This window comes from Desarmillaria tabescens, assembly GCF_030435595.1.
Source record: "Desarmillaria tabescens strain CCBAS 213 chromosome Unknown EV420scaffold_110, whole genome shotgun sequence".
Classification (NCBI taxonomy): domain Eukaryota; kingdom Fungi; phylum Basidiomycota; class Agaricomycetes; order Agaricales; family Physalacriaceae; genus Desarmillaria; species Desarmillaria tabescens.
Window position 1 is genome coordinate 101,903 of NW_026848409.1, and position 19,818 is coordinate 121,720.

The 19,818-nt window shown below is 48.1% G+C and overlaps 5 protein-coding genes across 5 annotated transcripts; 3 read left to right on the forward strand and 2 right to left on the reverse strand.

The window, feature by feature from the left end:
- Nucleotides 1–1,904: 1,904 nt before the first annotated feature.
- EV420DRAFT_1770014 (uncharacterized protein) lies at nucleotides 1,905–4,059 on the reverse strand (the record flags this gene model as incomplete). The annotated part of the gene is made up of 3 exons (XM_060481054.1): nucleotides 1,905–2,911; nucleotides 2,966–3,928; nucleotides 3,981–4,059. 3 exons carry the CDS (start codon nucleotides 4,057–4,059, stop codon nucleotides 1,905–1,907), a joined length of 2,049 nt encoding a protein of 682 aa, XP_060322597.1.
- An 813-nt stretch (nucleotides 4,060–4,872) lies between these two features.
- EV420DRAFT_1669785 (P-loop containing nucleoside triphosphate hydrolase protein) lies at nucleotides 4,873–7,918 on the forward strand (the record flags this gene model as incomplete). Its single annotated transcript, XM_060479035.1, has 8 exons — nucleotides 4,873–4,970; nucleotides 5,034–5,098; nucleotides 5,153–6,053; nucleotides 6,106–6,314; nucleotides 6,369–6,409; nucleotides 6,479–6,805; nucleotides 7,263–7,505; nucleotides 7,554–7,918. 8 exons carry the CDS (start codon nucleotides 4,873–4,875, stop codon nucleotides 7,764–7,766), a joined length of 2,097 nt encoding a protein of 698 aa, XP_060322598.1. The 3' UTR covers nucleotides 7,767–7,918.
- A 590-nt stretch (nucleotides 7,919–8,508) lies between these two features.
- Nucleotides 8,509–9,756, forward strand: EV420DRAFT_1651993 (uncharacterized protein; the record flags this gene model as incomplete). Its single annotated transcript, XM_060478603.1, has 8 exons — nucleotides 8,509–8,532; nucleotides 8,589–8,654; nucleotides 8,904–8,981; nucleotides 9,031–9,146; nucleotides 9,199–9,232; nucleotides 9,295–9,308; nucleotides 9,359–9,405; nucleotides 9,455–9,756. 8 exons carry the CDS (start codon nucleotides 8,509–8,511, stop codon nucleotides 9,754–9,756), a joined length of 681 nt encoding a protein of 226 aa, XP_060322599.1.
- A 1,378-nt stretch (nucleotides 9,757–11,134) lies between these two features.
- Nucleotides 11,135–12,316, forward strand: EV420DRAFT_1623400 (uncharacterized protein; the record flags this gene model as incomplete). The annotated part of the gene is made up of 6 exons (XM_060475937.1): nucleotides 11,135–11,332; nucleotides 11,383–11,427; nucleotides 11,479–11,737; nucleotides 11,794–11,849; nucleotides 12,013–12,114; nucleotides 12,161–12,316. 6 exons carry the CDS (start codon nucleotides 11,135–11,137, stop codon nucleotides 12,314–12,316), a joined length of 816 nt encoding a protein of 271 aa, XP_060322600.1.
- Nucleotides 12,317–12,341: 25 nt separating this feature from the next.
- EV420DRAFT_1588185 (uncharacterized protein) lies at nucleotides 12,342–14,765 on the reverse strand. Its single transcript, XM_060474855.1, has 7 exons — nucleotides 14,029–14,765; nucleotides 13,844–13,978; nucleotides 13,587–13,788; nucleotides 13,412–13,534; nucleotides 13,005–13,354; nucleotides 12,834–12,964; nucleotides 12,342–12,811 (listed from the first exon to the last, which is right to left on the reverse strand). The coding sequence occupies exons 1-7, from the start codon at nucleotides 14,565–14,567 to the stop codon at nucleotides 12,609–12,611; spliced, it is 1,683 nt and encodes a 560-aa protein (XP_060322601.1). The 5' UTR covers nucleotides 14,568–14,765; the 3' UTR covers nucleotides 12,342–12,608.
- Between the last annotated feature and the right edge of the window lie 5,053 nt (nucleotides 14,766–19,818).

Consider the following 19,818-nt stretch of genomic DNA (forward strand, 5'->3'; position numbering starts at 1 on the left):
AAGGGGTTAGGTTTCAATTTCAACACCCGGTTTCTTTTCGGACCGGGATTTTCCTGGCATTGAACACTTCTCAGAGTCACTCGTACGCATCCGGCTTTCCGCCGTCTATCTATCTTTCTGAGGGTTTTCAACTTCAACGACCTTGACACTCTATATTGTTCAGCGCTTCGCTGGCATATTCCTACAGTGCGAACTCGTGCTTCATGCCAAGTCGCCGTCGTCAATACCTCGTAAACGGCGATCAAATTAAAGGACGATTACTACTGAAGGGCTCCTGTGGATCGATGTCCGGGAGGGATAATTGTCTGTCGTTAACACGTCCCTTTCGGTATCGATGGAGTAGTTATGTATGCCGAGTCCCTGATCTTTCTTTTCTTCTGCTAAAACGTTAACATTCCAGTATTCGAGAGTCAAATAAATACTTATCACAAGACATGAGCTGTGTCTCCACAGTATTCTGTAAGCAGAACGGGACGTCAAGGCATGTAAGTATTCGTTCCTCGAGGAATTCGCACTTGTTGAACTCACTCGGCTCGGAATAGCCACTCTGTCGAGTCTATGATGATACAAAGATAAGCTGAATTTGAGCGCTCAAGGAAGGCGCCTCCTTGTAAATCGCATGAGAGAGCGCAACCGATATTCATCCACTTCACAGCCGCACAGTTGGTTTGACCTGCTGATAACGTGCCAAATTTTCATGAAGGGTACGCAACAAGCACATAACGCTAAGATGAGGTCATGCTGAAACACAGGGACTGACACACTCGCCCATGAAATCTGAGAAGCCGTTTTACACGGCGGATCACGACGTTCTGTCACCTGTGACCGAGTGTGACCAGGGACGAGAGGGAAGGCAAACAGCCGAGCCGAGTCGGCCGAGACACGCCAAGGTGAACGCTCCCGCGGCGAGACACGACGGCGGACCCAAAAGAAAGACAGCACACCCAACCGACCGCGACGCGATCGAATGAAGGAAGAGGAGGCGCGAAAGAGCGGAGGAAAAAAGGAAAAAGGACGTGTACTGACTGAACTGAGACCGACGAGAGAGAAAGAAAGGAAGAAAAAAGAAAAAAAAGGATAGGATAGAAGGAAGAAAAAGGACGTGTACTGAAACTGAACTAATGTAATTTAATGGGGAGACCAAGACCGAGAGACGGAGACGAGACGAGACGAGAGAAAGAAAAAAGAGAGGAAAGAAAAGAAACTCACAAACTGTAAGCAACTGGAGGAGCCATGAATGAAATTGATAGTGATGGGTAGGAAAGCGAATGAACGAAGTGACGCGAAGCCAAACCTCTTTTTATACAATACAAAATACATCGAGAAGAGAAGGACCAAAGAGGTCAGTCAGGGATGTGTGGGGATCTGCCGTATGTAGCGCATCATGTTGTTGTGTAAATGAATGTGAAATGTGAAGTGACGCGATTATACATCAAACCAAACCAAGACCGAGGTCAGGGATATGTATCTGTATCTAGGGGATCTGCCATATTCTTCTTATTTCAAAAAATAAAGGTAAACGTCTTTGATAGAGCCAAAACGTCTTTGATTTTCTCGGACCGTACCTTGAAATGTCTTTATGTGCACTTCCTGATGCTTCCAAACCACCGTCAGTCCCTGCCAAAAAAGTTTGGAAGTTTTCTCGAGCCTGAAAAATGATGTTCACTACAACCTCGCAAGACGTTCAGCCCAGCCTCGTGTCAATGTCGTATTGTATTATATTTCGGCCATGTAGCTTCCGCTGCCTTACAGTGGCAAATTCTTTTTCATGTTCGCCACCTTAGTTCAGTTGTCTTTATCAATGTCACAATGTCAATGTTTATTTACTACTGAATGCCCGTACATCAAACTTGAAATACAACGGAGAGAAACGTATATATTTTATTCAATGTCCCTTTCAAGGCTCAAACCAAGTCCTCAATATCTAAATAAACACCTGACCGGGTTGTCGCAACCCGGTCGCGAGGTTCTGGGACGTACGACTCCGAGGTCTGGTGAGCCAATTGGCGAGGAAGAACAGGTGCGCGGCCAAAATACAAGAAGAACATATCACAATAATGAGCCGCAATAGAATTTTCAATGCTCAAAAACTCATCCTCGGTCCAACCAGTGGATTTTACCACATCCAGGAATGCTGGATGATTCCCATCCCACGTCTTCATCAGCTTCTTCATTGCGAATATGTACGGGGCTCGTTGCAGCCATAAATGATGGGCGAGGCCATAATTCGCAGAGCCGACATCGATTTGTCCTGGTAGTTGCCGTCCATCAGGAAAGCAATGGAAGACATCCAGTGCTCGTATGCCGTCACTTGCGTTCACTGTGGCTTGTCGATGCAGCGCTCTGAACTCACAGCGGAAATTCACCTCTGACAGTTCCCAGCATATCTCCATACGCTCCTCCCTTGTAAGGGTCTCATATGCCTTTCCTCGCCAAAACGCCGTTGACGCGTTGTTATCCACATGGAGAGGGAATTCTGCATAGCCTTCCATGATCTTTGTCACCTCCTGCCGCCATCTCGTTGCTAGCCCACCACTCTCTCCCGCCGAATGCAGAAATCCCAGCGCCAACACGGTCCGCCACTCTTGATGATACAAGTTTGGAGGTACCCGCTCTGTTACCGTGAGACGTGCGAACAAAGGTGTTTGCAGACGCAACCAAGAAATCAGAAAGGAGTTGACTTTTTCCTCCGTATTCACAGTGGCAATGATATCTGGCCTAGGGAAGGCGTATTGCGATTCCCTTGGAATCGCGGTTGGCTGTGGACGACCAGAGGAATGACAGCGAGAAGGATTCGCATCCACGGCCAGTAGTCCACGACGCCACGGCTCAATCAATAGCGGAAGTAGAGGGTGTTGAGGGTCCATCAGCTGATGAGGTTTCCCAGACTGTGGTCGCGCATTTTTATGATCTATTAAACACGTTAACGTCCACTTTAAAAACCAAAACAGAGAGAAACACCCACACGGAGAATATCGAGATGTCGATGACGATGCCGCAGTGAGAGGAACATCCGGACGACCCAGGATGATGGGGGACGCCAATGCAAATGGATCGATCCGTCGACAAGAGTGCAACACGTGCTCTTGAATCTTCGAGTATTTCCATGGATCTCTCGACGACCCTACAAAGACAGAGGGCAATCGCAGCGTGCAAGGACCCTGCGGCCATGGCGAGGTCGCAAATTCAGTGAGGGAATCCACACGGGTACCTGGGAGGTTCTTCATGTCCACAATGCGCCAGACTGGTATTCCCGCCTTGAAAAATCTCTGGAGAACTGTTGCATCCTGGATGTATGCACCCACAAGACTCTCATCAACAGGCATGGCAGGCACGTCGGTCTCGGGAGAGTCCATGAGGGGCTTGAACACGGTCATGTACTCGACAAAGGCCCTAAGTTCCAGGGCCACACACTGAGTTTCTGCGAACGTCAAGCAGACGCGTAGGAAGGATGTTGGTAGAGCATGCAGACGCCCGAGAAGCAACTCAATGACATTCAGGTGTCCACGCATGCTACGGGACACAGGTGCGCTGCCATCGACTGAGTTCATCGACTCAATGACGACTTTGCAAGCGGCTTGAATTTTGAGAAATGTCGAGTAACGCAGATGACCAACTCCCTCCACGAGACTGTCTGGGTCACACTCAACAAAATCGTACTTTGTCAAGCCGCGATACAGCGGATGGAAGGGATCGTTTGGAGAGGCAGGAGCTATCCAGCGTATGCAAGCCAGATGAGGAAACTGCTCGACGTAGGCCTGTGGCCATTGGAGCGGGTCGTCCTGGCCATATCGAAAGTTTTCCCGCATGTATACCTCCCGGTTCACCCCAAGGGGAGGCCTGCAGATGATATAGGAGTTTGGGGTGACTATGAAGGAGTCGGAACCATCCAAGATGATACCGTTCTTGCCGTCAAAAGGACCCAAAGCTAGCATAGTTGTTAATATATGACCAGTCACAAGCTATGTCAATGAACGTACGAAAAGTGGGATTTGCCTTGTGCAAGAGCAATCTCGGATCCCTGCGAACTTTGGAAGGCATCCAGTTGACCGGCAGCATGGTTTATCCTGTGAACGTTGAGATTCTGTCGGCAATGGTGGCTGGAGACAACACAGGCGACGAAGATTGAAGATTGTCTACAGCCATTAGGACACCCGTGGGCCACTGAGGTTCGTCCAGCGTTGAGGCAAAGCGGAGGGCACATAGGATTGCCGATGAAAGATGTCACGCCACAGCGACAACACCATCGGTGTTAATCGCGACTCACATGATCCGCCGACGAAGGACGTCAAACGGGAGTAGCGACACATTCGTGTCAACCGTGATGAATCCACCAGAAGAGAAGAACATATATAAAAAATCTCATCGACGAAAGACGTCAAATGAGATAGGCGACACATTTGTGTCAACCCTCAGAAATTAACTAGGTGGTTGTACTCACCTTTGTGTGTAGATTGATGGCCGAGACTTGAGGTGGGAGAGTGAGCGAAAGCGAGAGAGAATTAGTGGTGAGTGGTGAGCATGAGAGTGAGCAGTGAGCATGGGAGACAAGGGCACGCAGCGCTTGATTGATGCGTCTAACGCACGGGCCATCAGAGAGGCGTGCCGGTGAGCCGGACGCGCTTAATTGGTACCCCTGGGCACTTCGCGTTGGTGGCTGTGGCTGACTAAATGCCACACAGCGCTTAATTGGCGCGTACCGGTGAGCCGGACGTGCTTAATTGGTACCTTGGCGCTTGGCCTCGGTGGCTGTGGCTGACTAAGTGCCACGACGTGGCACTTAGGCATTTGGCCTGCTCTCCTCCACTGCTCACCCACTGGCTTGACCCTCTTGGGTCGGCTTGTCTGTTTGACGTCTTTCGTCGTCGGACCATGGGCTTGACGATGCCATCGGCCGCTATCCTTAGCGTCTTTTGCTGGGATAATCCTTCTCTTTTCTCAGTCTCATCGATTTTGCTCCCTTGTCAAGCGTGCGTGTCTATCGATGACTCGCGCGTGCTTGTATCCTGCTGGGACTGATACTCTTGTGTCAGCAGTACCACTTGGCATGTTTTGCCGGTGGTACACACCACGAGTGTTGTCTCCTGGTCGGTCTACGGTAAGTTTCTTTTAAATCTGCTGTCAATTATAAATTTTCAGACTTACTGAACAGGCAGCCAGTGTGTATTGCCTTGTTCTTGCCATTCCTGGGCACTCACCCTCGTCATCCTCGCCTCTGTCCCCGCTCTGGTTTTAGTACAAGCCTCCTCCCAGGCGGTAGCCGGTCCTCTCCTTTCCATCGAACGATCCCAAGAATCCGTCGCAGCCACGCTTATTGACCGCGCTGTGTCTGCAGTTGCTACTGTCAAAGTGTTCAATGCAGCATCTCAGGAACGCGACTCTCTAAGCACCGTTCTCGACCACGTCAAGGTTGCCGACAAAAAACTCATTGCAGTCTGGGGTCTTACATCAGGCCTGTCGCAATTTGTCATGATGTCCGTGTTCATGCAAGCCTTTTGGTTTGGGTCGAAGCTGGTCAAACAAAGCAAAGTGGAACCAGGGGATGTTATGGCCGTATTTTGGACTTGCCTCATCGCTACAAGTAATCTGCAGATGTGCATTCCCAAGTTCATCACGTTGACGAAGGGGAAATTTGCCATGGTGGCCTTGCTCGCGCTTGCTGACTCGGAAGAGGCAGGTGCTCTGACTCCCGTATCTCCATCGTATTATTCCTGTGCATCGATCTTTCATGGCCACCCAGTAAGGTCGACGCATTTGCCCAAAATCATACCGTCCAAGTGTCATGGCAAGATAGCACTCCATAACGTCACCTTCACGTATCCCTCCCGACCTTCCATACTGGTCCTGCGAGACGTCTCCATCTATCTTCCCGCTCTTCCCGCTTCAGAAACCACTTTTGTTGTAGGGAGCTCTGGACCTGGAAAGTCGACCATTGTGTCACTTCTCCTTCGGTTGTATAAGCCTCGGAGCGGGCAGATAGAGCTCGATGACCAAGATATTGCCTATTTGGACGACAACTGGACGACTGAACACATCTGTCATTTCCCAAAACTGTATCCTATCTGACATAAGTGTTCATGACAATGTTGCCATGGGACTTGCCAGAAGTGAAACTGGGAGAAAGCCGGAACACGCGACGAGGGCAGAAGTCGTGCAGGCTTGCCAGGCCGCTATGATTCCTGATTTCATCCGCGATTTACCCGACGGATATGAGACGAAGCTAGGCAATGGAGGTGCGAACTTGAGCGGTGGTCAGAAGCAAAGGCTAGCTATTGCGCAAGCACGATTAAGGAATCCTTCTGTATTAATTCTTGGTGAGCTTTTACCCAAACATTCGAACCCTATCGTGTTCTTATCTTTATTACCAGATGAAGCTACTTCTGCCTTGGATCCTACTTCTCGCATCTTGGTGTTCGAGGCTATCAAGCAATAGCAGGAAACCCGAACCACCATTGTCATCACTCATGATCTGTCGCAGATCACGTCGAAGGACTTTGTCTATGTCTTGAAGAACGGTACCGTCATCGAGCAAGGCTATCGTGCTGACCTTGAGCGATCTGAAGGTGAATTCAAGGCAATGATGGGCTCCCAAGCGGTTGCAGATGTGTCAACAATCGACGATACAGAGCACCCAGAATTGGTAACAACGGAGGGGGATGAGGAAAAAGACTCAGTCTCTCAACCGTTCTCATACATTCCAACCATCCTGGTGCCAAATAGTGCCATCCTTGGTCACTGGATGTTCGACGTGGTGGCGGACTTGATGTTGAAAAGCAGCAGGCCTACGCCTTTTTGTCCCGCTGTCGTTCGGTCTTGAGAGTCTCAACAACTTAGTCACTTTATTCTTGCCGACACATTCACAGCCCAGCACTCAGAGAGATGACGACAACCTTCCAGCGTTCAGGTTATCCCCGCATTTCCGCCGCCCCCTTCTCAGACTCTCACTACCCATACACGGCCGATACAGCCTTCAATTCACACTAACCTCGCCAGCATTCTCTCACCATTCCGCAACTTCTTTGTTGATCAAGAAGGATAATTGTGCTGTGACGAGACGGAGGTCGACTAGACCGTCTCGCATGAACCGACGCAGAGCTGACTCTTGCTGACATTCACGAGTTACTGGATTCGGTCACGGATACCAAGGTGGAGAAGAATTTGTCTTCATCATCTGAAAAGAGTCTACAGTTGTCTCCCAACAATGATGACCCCATTCATTTTGGGGTTTAATGAGGGACGTCTATCTGACTGTACCCTACAAGCCACTCGTCGTATTTGCTCTGATCATTTGCTTGCTGAGCGGCGGTACTGTCACCCCCATTTTCTCCTTCGTCCTTTCTCGACTTTTCTTTGAGGTTTCTAATGAAGCCCAGAACACCTCTGTCATCAACACCTTCGGCGCCATCGTTCTCAGCATCGCAGCTGTTGATGGTCTTCTCATGGGCTTGAAATACTTTATCATGGAGACTCGCATTCCGCACCATCTTGAAGCAGGACAAGAAGTGGTTTGACAAGTCCGAGAACAGTGCTGCTCAGTGCAATTTTAAATGAAGGATGGGGACGACGCGTGGACGCTTATTGTTATCGCCATTGCACAGTTTGTTGTGGTCAGTGCCATGCTCACTGTAGAGTTTCTATGGGTGTTGGTACGCGGGTGGCAGATGACACTCGCTGGGTGTGCTATTACTACTGTCTTTGCCGGAGTGATGGCCCTTCAAGCCAAACTCGTCGCAAGCTGGGATTATGCAATAAACGCGTCCGAGTAGATGTTTCAAAAGTTTACTACGAGGTAAATTGTTTGACATCAGGTCTAGAATTGAATACGTATCTGACTCTTCTAATATAGACCATCACTACTATTCGTGGAATTCGGGATAGCGTTCGAAAGTGTGTTTCGTAGCGAATCATAGGAGCATTGATACCGCCGCAAAGCACGTACTTTATTGTTGAATCTCCATTGATACAGACAAATCTCCTGGTATCTTGCGATCATCCTTGGATGGGACAGTCAGTTCCAACACTGTTGGCTTTGCTTATCCTGAACGTCACGATATTCTTCCAACCGTGGGTGATCTCTTCTGATCCCGCCAAACTTGTTGACACCACATTCATCCAGGCTAGACTGCTGCCCTAAATGTCGTACTTGCACCTCCAAAAATTGGGATTCGGGAGGTGCAAGTACGTCATAACTGCTCGTCTGCATATACCTAAACTTCACGTATGGATATACTTTACCCACCATAAACCCCAGTTGTGATTGCCCTTTCCGACCTATGGTTGGTTTGCACAACTGGTCTCCTAGCTGTCCCATGAGTGCCGTGATGGATTCCTGCAGCTGGGCTTGATGATGCGCCTCAGACTATGATACTATGTACTGCGCAGATTTAGAACTCTCAAGGTTGCCTTGTATTTCCAGATATTATATTCATGCTGCTTTTTCTGCCATCATCTTTTGTCAGCAAGTAGTCGGCTCTCAGACAACCCCTATAGCAGCCTCTTCCTCTTACCATGGGTGTCAAAGGCGGCTGGGATGTTTGTTTATTTTTCTCCTGTGATTTGTATGCTAGTTCTAACATCTTCCTTTGCAGCTTCTGAACCCTACAAGCTCTGTATCATTCGTCGACTGGTCTTCCCAGAAGATATCCACCAGCGCTGTACATGAGTTCATTCCACGTATAGGCGTAGATGCTAGGTAGCTATATCTAGTGTATTATACATATCAAGTCTAACTAGTATTACCTCTTTCTAGTGGATGGATGTCTGCAGTGACGTTCCATCATGGGCAGACGAAGAGTCCAGCCCAAGCGTCACTTTTCAAATGACTAGGACGCCTATTTCATCTCCCGGTCATACCTTTATTCGTGTTCAATGGCCCACACCGCCCTACTTATAAGCGTAAAAAGATTGTGAAGAAGATGCCAATCTGGTTAACCAATGATTTCAAGCGACTGCTGGAAGGATTTGGGTTCTCCTATTGGGACGTACGGCCTGTTCTTTTCTTTTCTTTTCTCTTCCTGACATGAAACACAGGCTCCAGGTGAAGCAGAGGCCGAGCTTGTGATGCTCTCGCGCCTTGGCCGGATTGATGCTGTGATGTCAGAGGACTTTGATACCATGCTATTTGGTGCTCAGCAAGTGATTCGGATGTGAGAGCAACAGTTACATTTTATCAGTGTGATTTTTAAACATATTCATTAGCAAAGAGGAAAGCGACTCCAAATATCTGATTGAGGTTCATGAGGCCGGATCCCAGTTCTCCTGCAACAATCTTGTAATGATTCGCGTTACTCGCAGGGGGTGATTATGATGTAAGTTACGCAATGTTTTCAGTTGATATAGACTCATTCTTATGTGATAGGATGGAATTCAAGGATGTGGCATCCAAACTGCAGCTAATATCGCAAAGTCAAGTGTTGGAGAACATGGCTGTTTGATGCCCTTGAAGCATCCGAAGTTGATGATTATGCTGCTGTTGCCTCCGCATGGCGTCGGGACCTTTGCACGGCATTGGAAAAGCAGGGGGCTGGCCATCTTCATTCTCGGCAGCGTTCGCTAGCTTCACGTATCCCGCTTGACTTCCCAAAGGTGTTGGTTCTCATCCAATATATTCACCCAGTGACATCCCAATCCAATGGGGTGGGTAATCTACCTGCCGCTCCATCGCTGCGTCAACCGGACATATCCCAACTCGCAAAGCTATGTGAGGAGCTCTTTGTTTGGGGACATTCGATGGGCATCATCCTGCAATTTCCGTGATCATGTCTTCCCAGGATTAGCCACCCATGACCTGCTTCAAGATCTATGTAAACGACGGGGACTATTGAAAGATGACGACACTCATATCTCCCAGCATGCTATAGTTTCCAAAGTACATGCTGTACGTGCGAATCAACGTGAACGATCACATTCAGAGTTATATGTATCTCTCATCATTCCCAGTGAAATCCTAACTCAGATCACCTCTGCGATTGATGGGACATACAATACCAATACCACGTCAGACGAGTACGATCAGTTTGTGAAGAAACCCCAAGTTCATGCATGGCTCTCTCATGTATTGGCCCTTCATGCACAGGCCGAACATCTTGGATGATACACAACATCAGACCCTCAAAGCTGGCAAAAAACATAAGATGGTTGAACCAAGTATCAAGAAAATGAGGCTCATCGAAGCAGAGCCAAGCCTCGCTCAGCCCGTTGGTATGTCAAGTATCCCTGCCTGTCAAATCTCTCTTACAATAACTTTTATGATGCCCTAGCTTCGACTTCTGCCAATCTACGAAACACCAGTCAAGGCTCAGCAGAACAGAACAGGTCTTACCCGGTCTTAGAGATATCTAGTGACGAGAGTGGCGAGGAAATGACAGGCAGGGCTCATTTCAATGCCATGTATGGCCTGTTTCTTACAGTTTTTTTTTAAAGAAGCCACTCCAATAAAGCGCCAGAAACGTAACTCATCTCCAAAGTACCGAATCGAAGTTCGCTATACAGCGAAAGGGGAGATCCTGGAGCTATGCACAGATGACGAGAATGGATTCTAAATAGGAGCACCTACCCCTCTTTTTTTCATATATATAGATAGCATATCATGGACTTTATCGCTTGACTCACTGTTCTCTCTTCCTCTCAGTATCATATGGACATGAACACGACCAATGATATCACAAATGCGCTAGGAATTCGCAAGGTCCTAGAAACCCTATCCTCAGATTTAGAGATCATAGACGACATTGAGGGTGAGCAGGAGAGTTGCGGTGTGTCCAATGAGTACGATGGTAATATGCAGATGGACCTGAGTGCATCGGACGATGTTGAGGAGGTTTTAGCCAATATTAGCGAAGCATCAAAGGGTGTCACAGAAGGCACTGACGCTGCATATAAAAGGTCAACTATTATCCTCAGTTTCTGATACCCTGCATTATTCTAACGTTCAACACTTACACAGGGTCATGACGGCCTTTAATAACTTCCTCATTAAGAAGAACATCATCCAGCCAGGCACTAATATATTCAATCTGCAGAAGCTTGACCCGAATATTGACTGCTACATCGTAGGATTTATTATGAAAAAGTACGCCTGAGCATTCAGTCCATATCATGTCTACCTGACTTGATGAGGTGTGATGATATTGATATGCATGGCACAAGCAAAGGGCCTGACGACGCACAGAGGAGCTACTCACATGCTCAAAAGCTTAGGGCAGGCACCACCTATGGCTTCCATAAGACTGGTCGTCGAGGTAAGGTACCTTGGAACAGAGCAACGGCGCTTGGAAACCCGTCGATCTCTGATCTCGTGTCCTCATACATGTTGGGTCTGCACAAACACAAGGTACGCTGTGAAACTCATCAGTAATATATGTAGGCTGATGAGAAACACAGGTCGCCAAAGGCGAAACTTCAACTAGTGCTCGAGCCATTGGTCCTGTATGTCTCTGTTTCTGTTGTCAAAAACTCATTACATCTTTTACTTTCTAGGGTATTCTGAAGCAGCTCTATGTGCATAATCATAAGCACGAAAACTGGGATAACAATCACCTGTCCCAGGGAAACTGGTGCAGAGGAAACATGCGGCGATTGCTCCAGGCCATCTACCTCGTAGTGTTTACATGCTTACTCTGCATTGATGAGGTGTTGAACATTCAGGCCCACGAGGTTGATCTCTACAATGATGAAGTTGATAACACTGCCTGTGTTTCGATCACCCTTCCTTTTCATAAAAACGCGCAATTTGGTGGTAAGTGCATTTTGCTGCTACAGTGCCATTGCCTGCTGACTTGTTTGGGATAACAGACATACCTCCGTTTGTATTACGAGAACTGCCAGAACATATGGCGCATCTCTGTCCTGTTCGAAGCTCTCGCCACATGGATTGGCACCTCAAGGATTAACAAAGGGAATCTTTTCCCCAACATCGATAAACGTGACCGTCCCAACACTGCCAAGAACACCGCAATGGTAAGGTATGGGTTCTATACGCAAGTGGTCCATGCTCATTCGGAACTTTGTTAGAAACCAGAGGTCTTCCTGCAGCTCTTTCGGAATAACCTGTGGGACTTGGGTATCACACCATATCCCTATGGTACACATTCTTTTCGCCAGTGGTGGATGCCAGTGGTTCTCATGTGATCTCCGTTGGTCAATTCGACAAATCTGTGAGTGGGGTGGTTGGAGCTCGGACTTTTCACATATGACAATTGTCAAGTATTTGATTTCATCAAACGACACTCTGACTCTTCGTCGTGATGAATTTTTCAAGCTTGACCGCCAAGTAGTCAAATGCTGGACCTGTGGACGAACATGTCCATGTGCTTAATTTTAATTGTGTAGTTATCTCACGTCACAAAGTAAATAAGAAAAACATTGTAGCATTCCAAAACTACTGACATGAACTGTGAACTAAACATCCTCATTGCAACTAATTCCCATCTTCTTCCTATAGTGTCGGGCAATTGTTGGACCATCCTTCATGGCAACCAATTTCCTACCCCTTTTATAACCAAAGTGATTGATAAAATCATCACCATACTCAGCTGTCACTTGTTTTGCTAATTCGAGATTTGCGGCTGTTCGTCGCTCTAAAAGAATTTTTTTGATTCGAGAGAATTTCAGCCTCTGTCCTTGAGAGTCGGAAAACTCGGCTCAGAAGGCTTCAGGTGTCTCGAATGCCTGATATGCTTCAATAAAATGCTGAAGGCAAGAGGTGAGAATATGAACAACAGAAAGAAAAGCAAACATACTTTCCAATCTAGCCAATTGCTCTTGAGTTTTTCCCATTCGTTCCCTGTTTTTTTATTGAGTTTGTAGATGTCTTTCCAGTACTTTATTGGAACCAGGGCGACCATGGATGACGATTGGATAATCAACGGATGGGGCCCAGTCTGGATTACGATCATCCCAGCACCGAATGAGACTTTCGAGATTTGATGCATAGCAGAATGGTTTAGTCAGTCGGAACGTCACCCTGATGAACAGTTATGGTCTGGCCATCAGCAAAGACCAACAAGCACTGAATTGGGTTGATGGCAGTATCATCAGATAATACTGGAGCATTCCTGTCGAGTTCAGACATCGGCAGAGCAGGTGGAGAGAGCAGCATGGATGGTGAAGTCATCTGCATGGGCTCAAAGGGTGGTAGGATCGGTGAGTCTGGTCGGTCCACAATACCAGAGAAGACTTCAGTCGAACTTGCAGTGAGCCCCATAATGGTTGAGTCGAAATCTATGGAGGGACAGGGGGTTTCAGGTGATACAGTCGAAGACAAGGATGAGGGGGAGGAGTTTTGATGAGCAGCCAACCGCTCCTCGACGATAGAGGCAACACACTGGACAAAGTCAGGGCTCGCAAAAGGATTCTGTGCATTGGAGATGGCTGTCAGGTCGAATCAACAGTGAAAAGTAATGACACGTACCATACCAGGCTTTTGCGTGCTGTGATTGTGGACACTGTTGACCCCAGGTTCTGGGAGATGGGTATTGCGGAGATTCTGTGCACGTTCTTCTTCTTTCGCTATCTTGACCATAAGAACTTCAGCCTGAAAACGCAATCAACAAACCAAGCATGAACAGGAACAAAAACGGACTCACCCAAGGTATGAAGCCATCTATCTTGGCCTGGCTACGAGTATCCTCGAATCTTGACGTAGGGAGGAGTACTCTTTGAGGGTTGCTCACCGGTATGCTCACCTCATGAATGCGGGTTGCTCGACGTGTCAGCTTCCTCTTCGTAATAGCACCATCCCTCACCACCCTCACTCCCTTGTGAGGAATACGCGTCGGAGTGAGAATACTGTGAGAGGAGAGGGAGATGAGCTCGCATCTGTGTATGGCATGAATGAACGTACTTTGCCTTCCACTTTTCCATCCCGGCTTGGCTGAACTTCACAAGCTGCTCACGAAGCGTCGTTTTGTTGCCCGTATGTGCGAGTCCGAAATGCTGGCAAAGTTCTGCAAACCAGGGGACCTTGTGTGTAAGAGACCTGGGGAATGGCATCAGTCAAAGCAAGACCAGCAAACAGGAACAACATACAGGTCAATTTCCTCCATTTGAAAATTGCTGTTCTCATCAAGCCAATTTTTATTAGGGCCATCTTGACGAGGGCAAGGGAAGACATATCGCTGCTGCTGCTCTGGCGGCAGCATGTTTGGAGGCAGTGGAAAAGAATCCATGATGAGTCTGAGTGTGTTGGTGGATGCGCGTCGCTGCCGTTGAACAAGTCGCCTCCTCCTAATGAAGAAGAAAGCAAGGACGAGGATGCCGACAAAGGACCCTGCGAGACAAGCAGCGAGACGAAGGCCATGATCGGTGGCGTCGTCGTTAACCCTGGCAGCAAAATGTCTGGGTTTAGTCAGGGGTGTAGAGAGAGACACGATCTGGAGAGAGAAAGGGAAAATGGGAGGAGTACAATGTCTCCAAACCCAAACCCAAAAACGAGCAAGCGAGCAAAAATCGAGCGAGCATCGAGCGAGCGAACAAAAGCAGCGCTCCCCGACAAAAGACATCACGCCACAGTCACGAACTCTCACCAATCCGCCGACGAAGGACGTCAAACGGACACAGCGACACATTCGTGTCAACCGTGTCAACCATTGGAATCCACCCACACGCACGAACACAAAAATCTCATCGACGAAAGACGTCAAATGAGATGGGCGACATATTTGTGTCAACCCACCCGGAGGGAAAAGAGAAAGGGCCAAGACCTCCGCGGAGGCAGTAGGGGAGGGAGCCAAACAGATCGTGGAGACGGTCGCAGGGACGGGAAACGTCTTTGCAGCTGTGACAACAATTGATCCCGGGAGTTGCCGCGTGATGGGACCGTCGTTACTCGGAGGGAAGAGTAAACCAAAGCAGGACGGTCTCACGTAAGTTGATCAGAAGCTAGATTGTCACAAAAATAATTGACGCCAAGTCTTGGTAAGCACCACTGCCATGTACCTATTCTATTCTCACTGGAACTCGGCGCTTAGTCGTGTTTGTGCTCTTTCACCAGTGTTTACCCTCCCCATATCGATGCAATGGGCATACGCTCGTCCTCCCGATGTTATGAGGTCACGGATGCAGACGAGGTCTTGCATAGGAAAGCCGAGGAGGAGCTCGAGAAGGTGTGTTTGCTCGTGAACTTGGCGCACGTTCAGTACTAATCAACCTGACTGCCAGGCCAAGGCGAAGATGGCAGCACAAGTCAAGGTACATGTATACGGTACGATGCTCCGAACTTATTTGCTCACGTATCATATACAGGTTCTGCTTTTGGGATCTGGGGATTCTGGGAAGACAACTTTGCTAAAGGTGCGCTTCTACTAACTTTGTACTATACAATATTCATCCGTTGCGACTCGGACAGCAAATGCGCCTTATCTGCAACATTCCATTCTCTCAGCAAGACATCGAATACTATCGGCAGATGACGCTTGACAATCTTGTCGATGGAATGAGGTGTATCCTCTACGCGATGGAAGACATGAATCTGAGGGTTTCAGATGCTAACATAAAATATATCGAATTCATGTACTGGCCTCATGTGAGGGATGGTGAGCTATTCCCGAGACGGTACTATGAGTCACTCAAGGCACTATGGGGTGATCCTGATGTTCAGAAAGCTTGGCAGAGAGGGAACGAAGCAGCCTTGCCTGAAAAGTGAGTCTTCCATCCCCCGTTCTTCGTTACGCCACTCTTACAGGGCGTAGTTTGGGGTATTTATTCTCGGATCTTGATAGGTTGTTTGACCCTCGGTATCAGCCAACTGAACAAGATATCATGCAATGCCGTGTTCGGACGATTGGGATCACGGAAACAGTCTTTCATCTTTGGGAACGCGAGGTCACGATTATTGATGTCGGTGGCCAAAGGTCTGAGCGTAGAAAGTGGATACACTGCTTCCAGGACGTGACGAGTATCTTGTTCTTCATCAGCCTAAATGGCTATGACCAGTGTCTGGTCGAGGACAACGATGCGGTGTGTGATTTATCGTGATGACTCGGCAAATCACCTCTCTGATGCAATCTGATAGAATCAAATGCAGGATGCGATGACCGTATGGGAAGCGATATGCCGATCGCATTGGTTCAAGCACACTTCGATTGTACGTAGACTGTCCAACTCGTCTGCAACGACTGAGGCTTATATTGGTTTGTGCTTAGATCTTATTTTTGAACAAATATGACCTCTTCGAAAAGAAGATACCTCACTCTGATATCAAAGACTTCTTCGCGGTCTGTGATGTTCTCCCGCGCGTCTGCATAGCCTTCTCTGATGTATCTTTCAGGACTTTGATGGTGAGCCAGGCGATGCCCGTGCAGGTCGTGATTACTTCAAGCGTCGCTTTTCGAAACTGGCCACTAATACTGGTCGGAACACGGAGAGGGAGATCCATATTCAGTGCGTTTAACATGGTTTTCATTGTTTGGTACTTATGCATATATTTTAGTGTAATCACAGCGACTGATATCACTACGCTTCGGCTTGTAATGTTCACTGTGAAAGGTACGCTGTTTACTTTAATTTTTATAAATGATAAACATTGATCATCGAAATCTGCCCCTTCAGAGTGAGTACCATTTCGCCCGTTCTGTTGCGTCTCACCTTGTTTCTTCATCACTTCTGACGTATGCTTAATATTTTTCTATCGCATTTACGCCTTCTCTGTTTAGTGTTATCCTTCGGACCAGTCTTGCGAGTGCAACGTTACTCTGAACTTCATCCTCTGGTTATACATGACCTGGCTGCTCTCTTCTCTTCCTTTCCCGGTCGTGTCCTATCTCTGGTACTCCCTATGTGCCTTCCAACACATTTCACTAGTCTTGTACGCTTGTCTCTCTTTGTCCCTTCTTCACCCCATCTGATCTCTGAACAGCTATGCTCTGCTTTGATTGTTATCCTATATCTATTCGCTTTCTTTAACACTCGGGTACTCTCACGACTGTATAACTACCATTACTTCGGGATATTCAGCCCCTCTACATGATGTTTACTTCCATTGTCGCTTTTCAGCATCTGACGTACATGAGACTTCCACCTGTACGAAAGCAGGTTCTTCCGTAAAGGAAGTACGAAGCTCTCCAGTTCGTATCAATGCAGACCGTCTACATTCTGGCGTTGTGAACATCCTGTTTTACAGGAGTCGTGTTTTCACGTCTTTCGATATAGCATGCGCGGGTAATCTCTCCGACTCAGTAACAGTTGACAATTACGAATCATAGTTCTCCCCCTACCGTTTCGAAATATTATCACGCAACCAGCTGTGTGAAGAAGCTACCATCTTTCCCACAGCTCCAGCGCCACAGTTGCTGGGGAAATTTTCGGCCTGTACAAATGAACATGCCGGTGTTTATGAGCTGTCTTTCGGGCATAAACACTGACATGCCCCAGCAGTGATGTAGTTATTCAATCCAAATTCAGGTCGGTCGCGTCAGCATGTGATAAGGCAACGCGAACACGTGGTCGGACTTTGAAAACGCCAACCTGAACTTGAACATCCACGACGCCACCTATTGTGCGGAACCATTCGTTATACAAGGAAGAGAACGCGACAAAGAACTAACTACTGTTCTATTTAGGTAATTCCCCTTTATTGCAATGGATAATTGTTGTTCGCGTTGGCTTGGCGGCGATTCTTCCTGTCATCATTCGCATTATTATATCTTGACGGATTCGTGCCGTTCACATACTTCTCTCCATGGTAGACCTTACCAACGATCCACCATCTCAGTCGCCAGCTGACTCCGCCACCACCGACACCGTCGCATTCCTCCTCTGAACCGCCCTCGCCTCCCTGAATACAGCATGGACCACACTCTCGTTGTCAACAAAGCCCAAAGGCATCTAAAATTCTCTGTTGACACGCCGTAAATTCGACACACACATAGGGATATCGCTGCCAAAGGAGGCGGTCATTTTGTCTCTGGTCCTTCAGCGAAAGCTTTCCTGAAGTAGTACATGCCCTGGAACGATACTACTCCTGACAGCTACAGGCGGAAGCAACCAGGCAAGTCCAAGAGGAAGTTGCTCGCTTCTATGGAAGGCCTTCGTGAGCCTTACATGTACAGGAAATATGGCCGTCGTTGTGCTATTTCCTGTGTTCTTCATCTACTGACTACTCGTGCTCAGGTCAAGGCTCTTAATAAATAGCCAGTGTCGCTAAGTATAGAGACACCTGGCTACTTGTCTATATGCCCCAAGTTTGGAAAATTCCGTGACCGAGACGCAAAATTTGATAATCTTGCAGTCGATATCGGAGTGTACGACGCGGACAATATGCCTGAAGGCCGGACCGCCGATCACTCGCTCATGGAGACGCAGACCAAGCTGAAGGCCCACGATAATTACGATGCTTTCGTTGACTTGGAAGACGACGCGTCCCCGGTAGAGGAGGAGGAGGGGGAGGATAAAGGGGAGGCGGATAATGATGATGAAGACGATAAATCGGAGGGAGAGGAAGAAAGAGGAAGATATCAGCGTCGCTGATGCGGTATCGGATGACGTTGCAGAACCTACGCAGTCGGCTCCATTAAGCAACCCGTTTTTCCTTCTGAGAACAACTCCGTCAAGGGACGCGAGACACGCGGGCAAATAGCCTGCCATGCCGGTGTCACGATAATGTTCCAATACCGCTCTCACTTCTTCCCGACTCTGATATGTGGCCGCTTCGCGCGATTCATACGCTGGGACCGATCCGGGGCCGTCGTCAGCAAGAGGTTTGACTACACTGAGGAAACGACCTTGATCTTCAACTTTTACAAGCGATTCCCCCAGTTGATACCTAGCCAACGAGGGAAAGACACTGCTGTTTCTCTCATTGCTGATGGCGACCCCTATGCCGTGCTTGCTCGAGCTAAAGTCGGCCTGTACGATATGGATATATGACATGGTAAACCGGGGCGTAGGGAGAAGCGAGAGATGAATATCGAGGACCAGAAGCTGTTCTGCATGGATGTGACCCTCGATGGTAAGCCTCAGCAATTCGTGGTGTGTGCTCCCAAGTTCGATGATGGCGCGTTCTCGCCCTTTGGGCGATCGACACGTAGGTCTCTCGCTATCGATCCGGATAGTCCTGATCTCCGTGATCCTGCTAAGTCTCGTGCAGGGCTATTGTTTATGCAGGACTACTGGCGTGAAGAGTCACCTCAGATTGCGAAGGAATCGGATATCTACCATCTTAGCCCCGCACCGAGTTCCACACATAGCTGAGATGGAGACTGGGGGAGATGTCGCCGACACGACCACGATCACGCAGGAACATGTACAAGGGTCGTTGGCTCACAGACCCACTGACGACGAGGTCGACTGCCTCCCGACATTGCGGGGCCACCGGATTTTCTTGAAAATCATCCGAAGAGATCTGATGACTTTCTGCTATATCAAAGACCTTGTGACCCTGTATCGCGGATGCCATGGAAGGTATGTTACATCCTTCCTTGTGCATTTCTTCTGATCTAACCATTTTATTGTTGCACATAGCTCACCAGGCGGCGTTCGATAGGGCATGCATTCTGCATCGCGATACTAGTGTCAGAAACATTATGATCACCCCAAATCATCAAGGGTTCCTCATTGACTGGGATCATTGCATTATTCTTACCGACAGACGTGGCGAAAAAGGCATATGCCGAACCGTAAGTTTTCTACGCAATTGTCACAACCCTCTTCCCTTATTCCCTCATCTTCTAGGGTACCTGGCAGTTCATGTCTGCGCGCCTTTTGGCTTCTTATGGGACCTCGCACACCCTGGTAGACGACAAGGAATCATCACTGTGGGTTCTCCTCTACGTAGCTCTCAGATATACCCGCAAATCATCTATACCGACTGTCTTATACGAT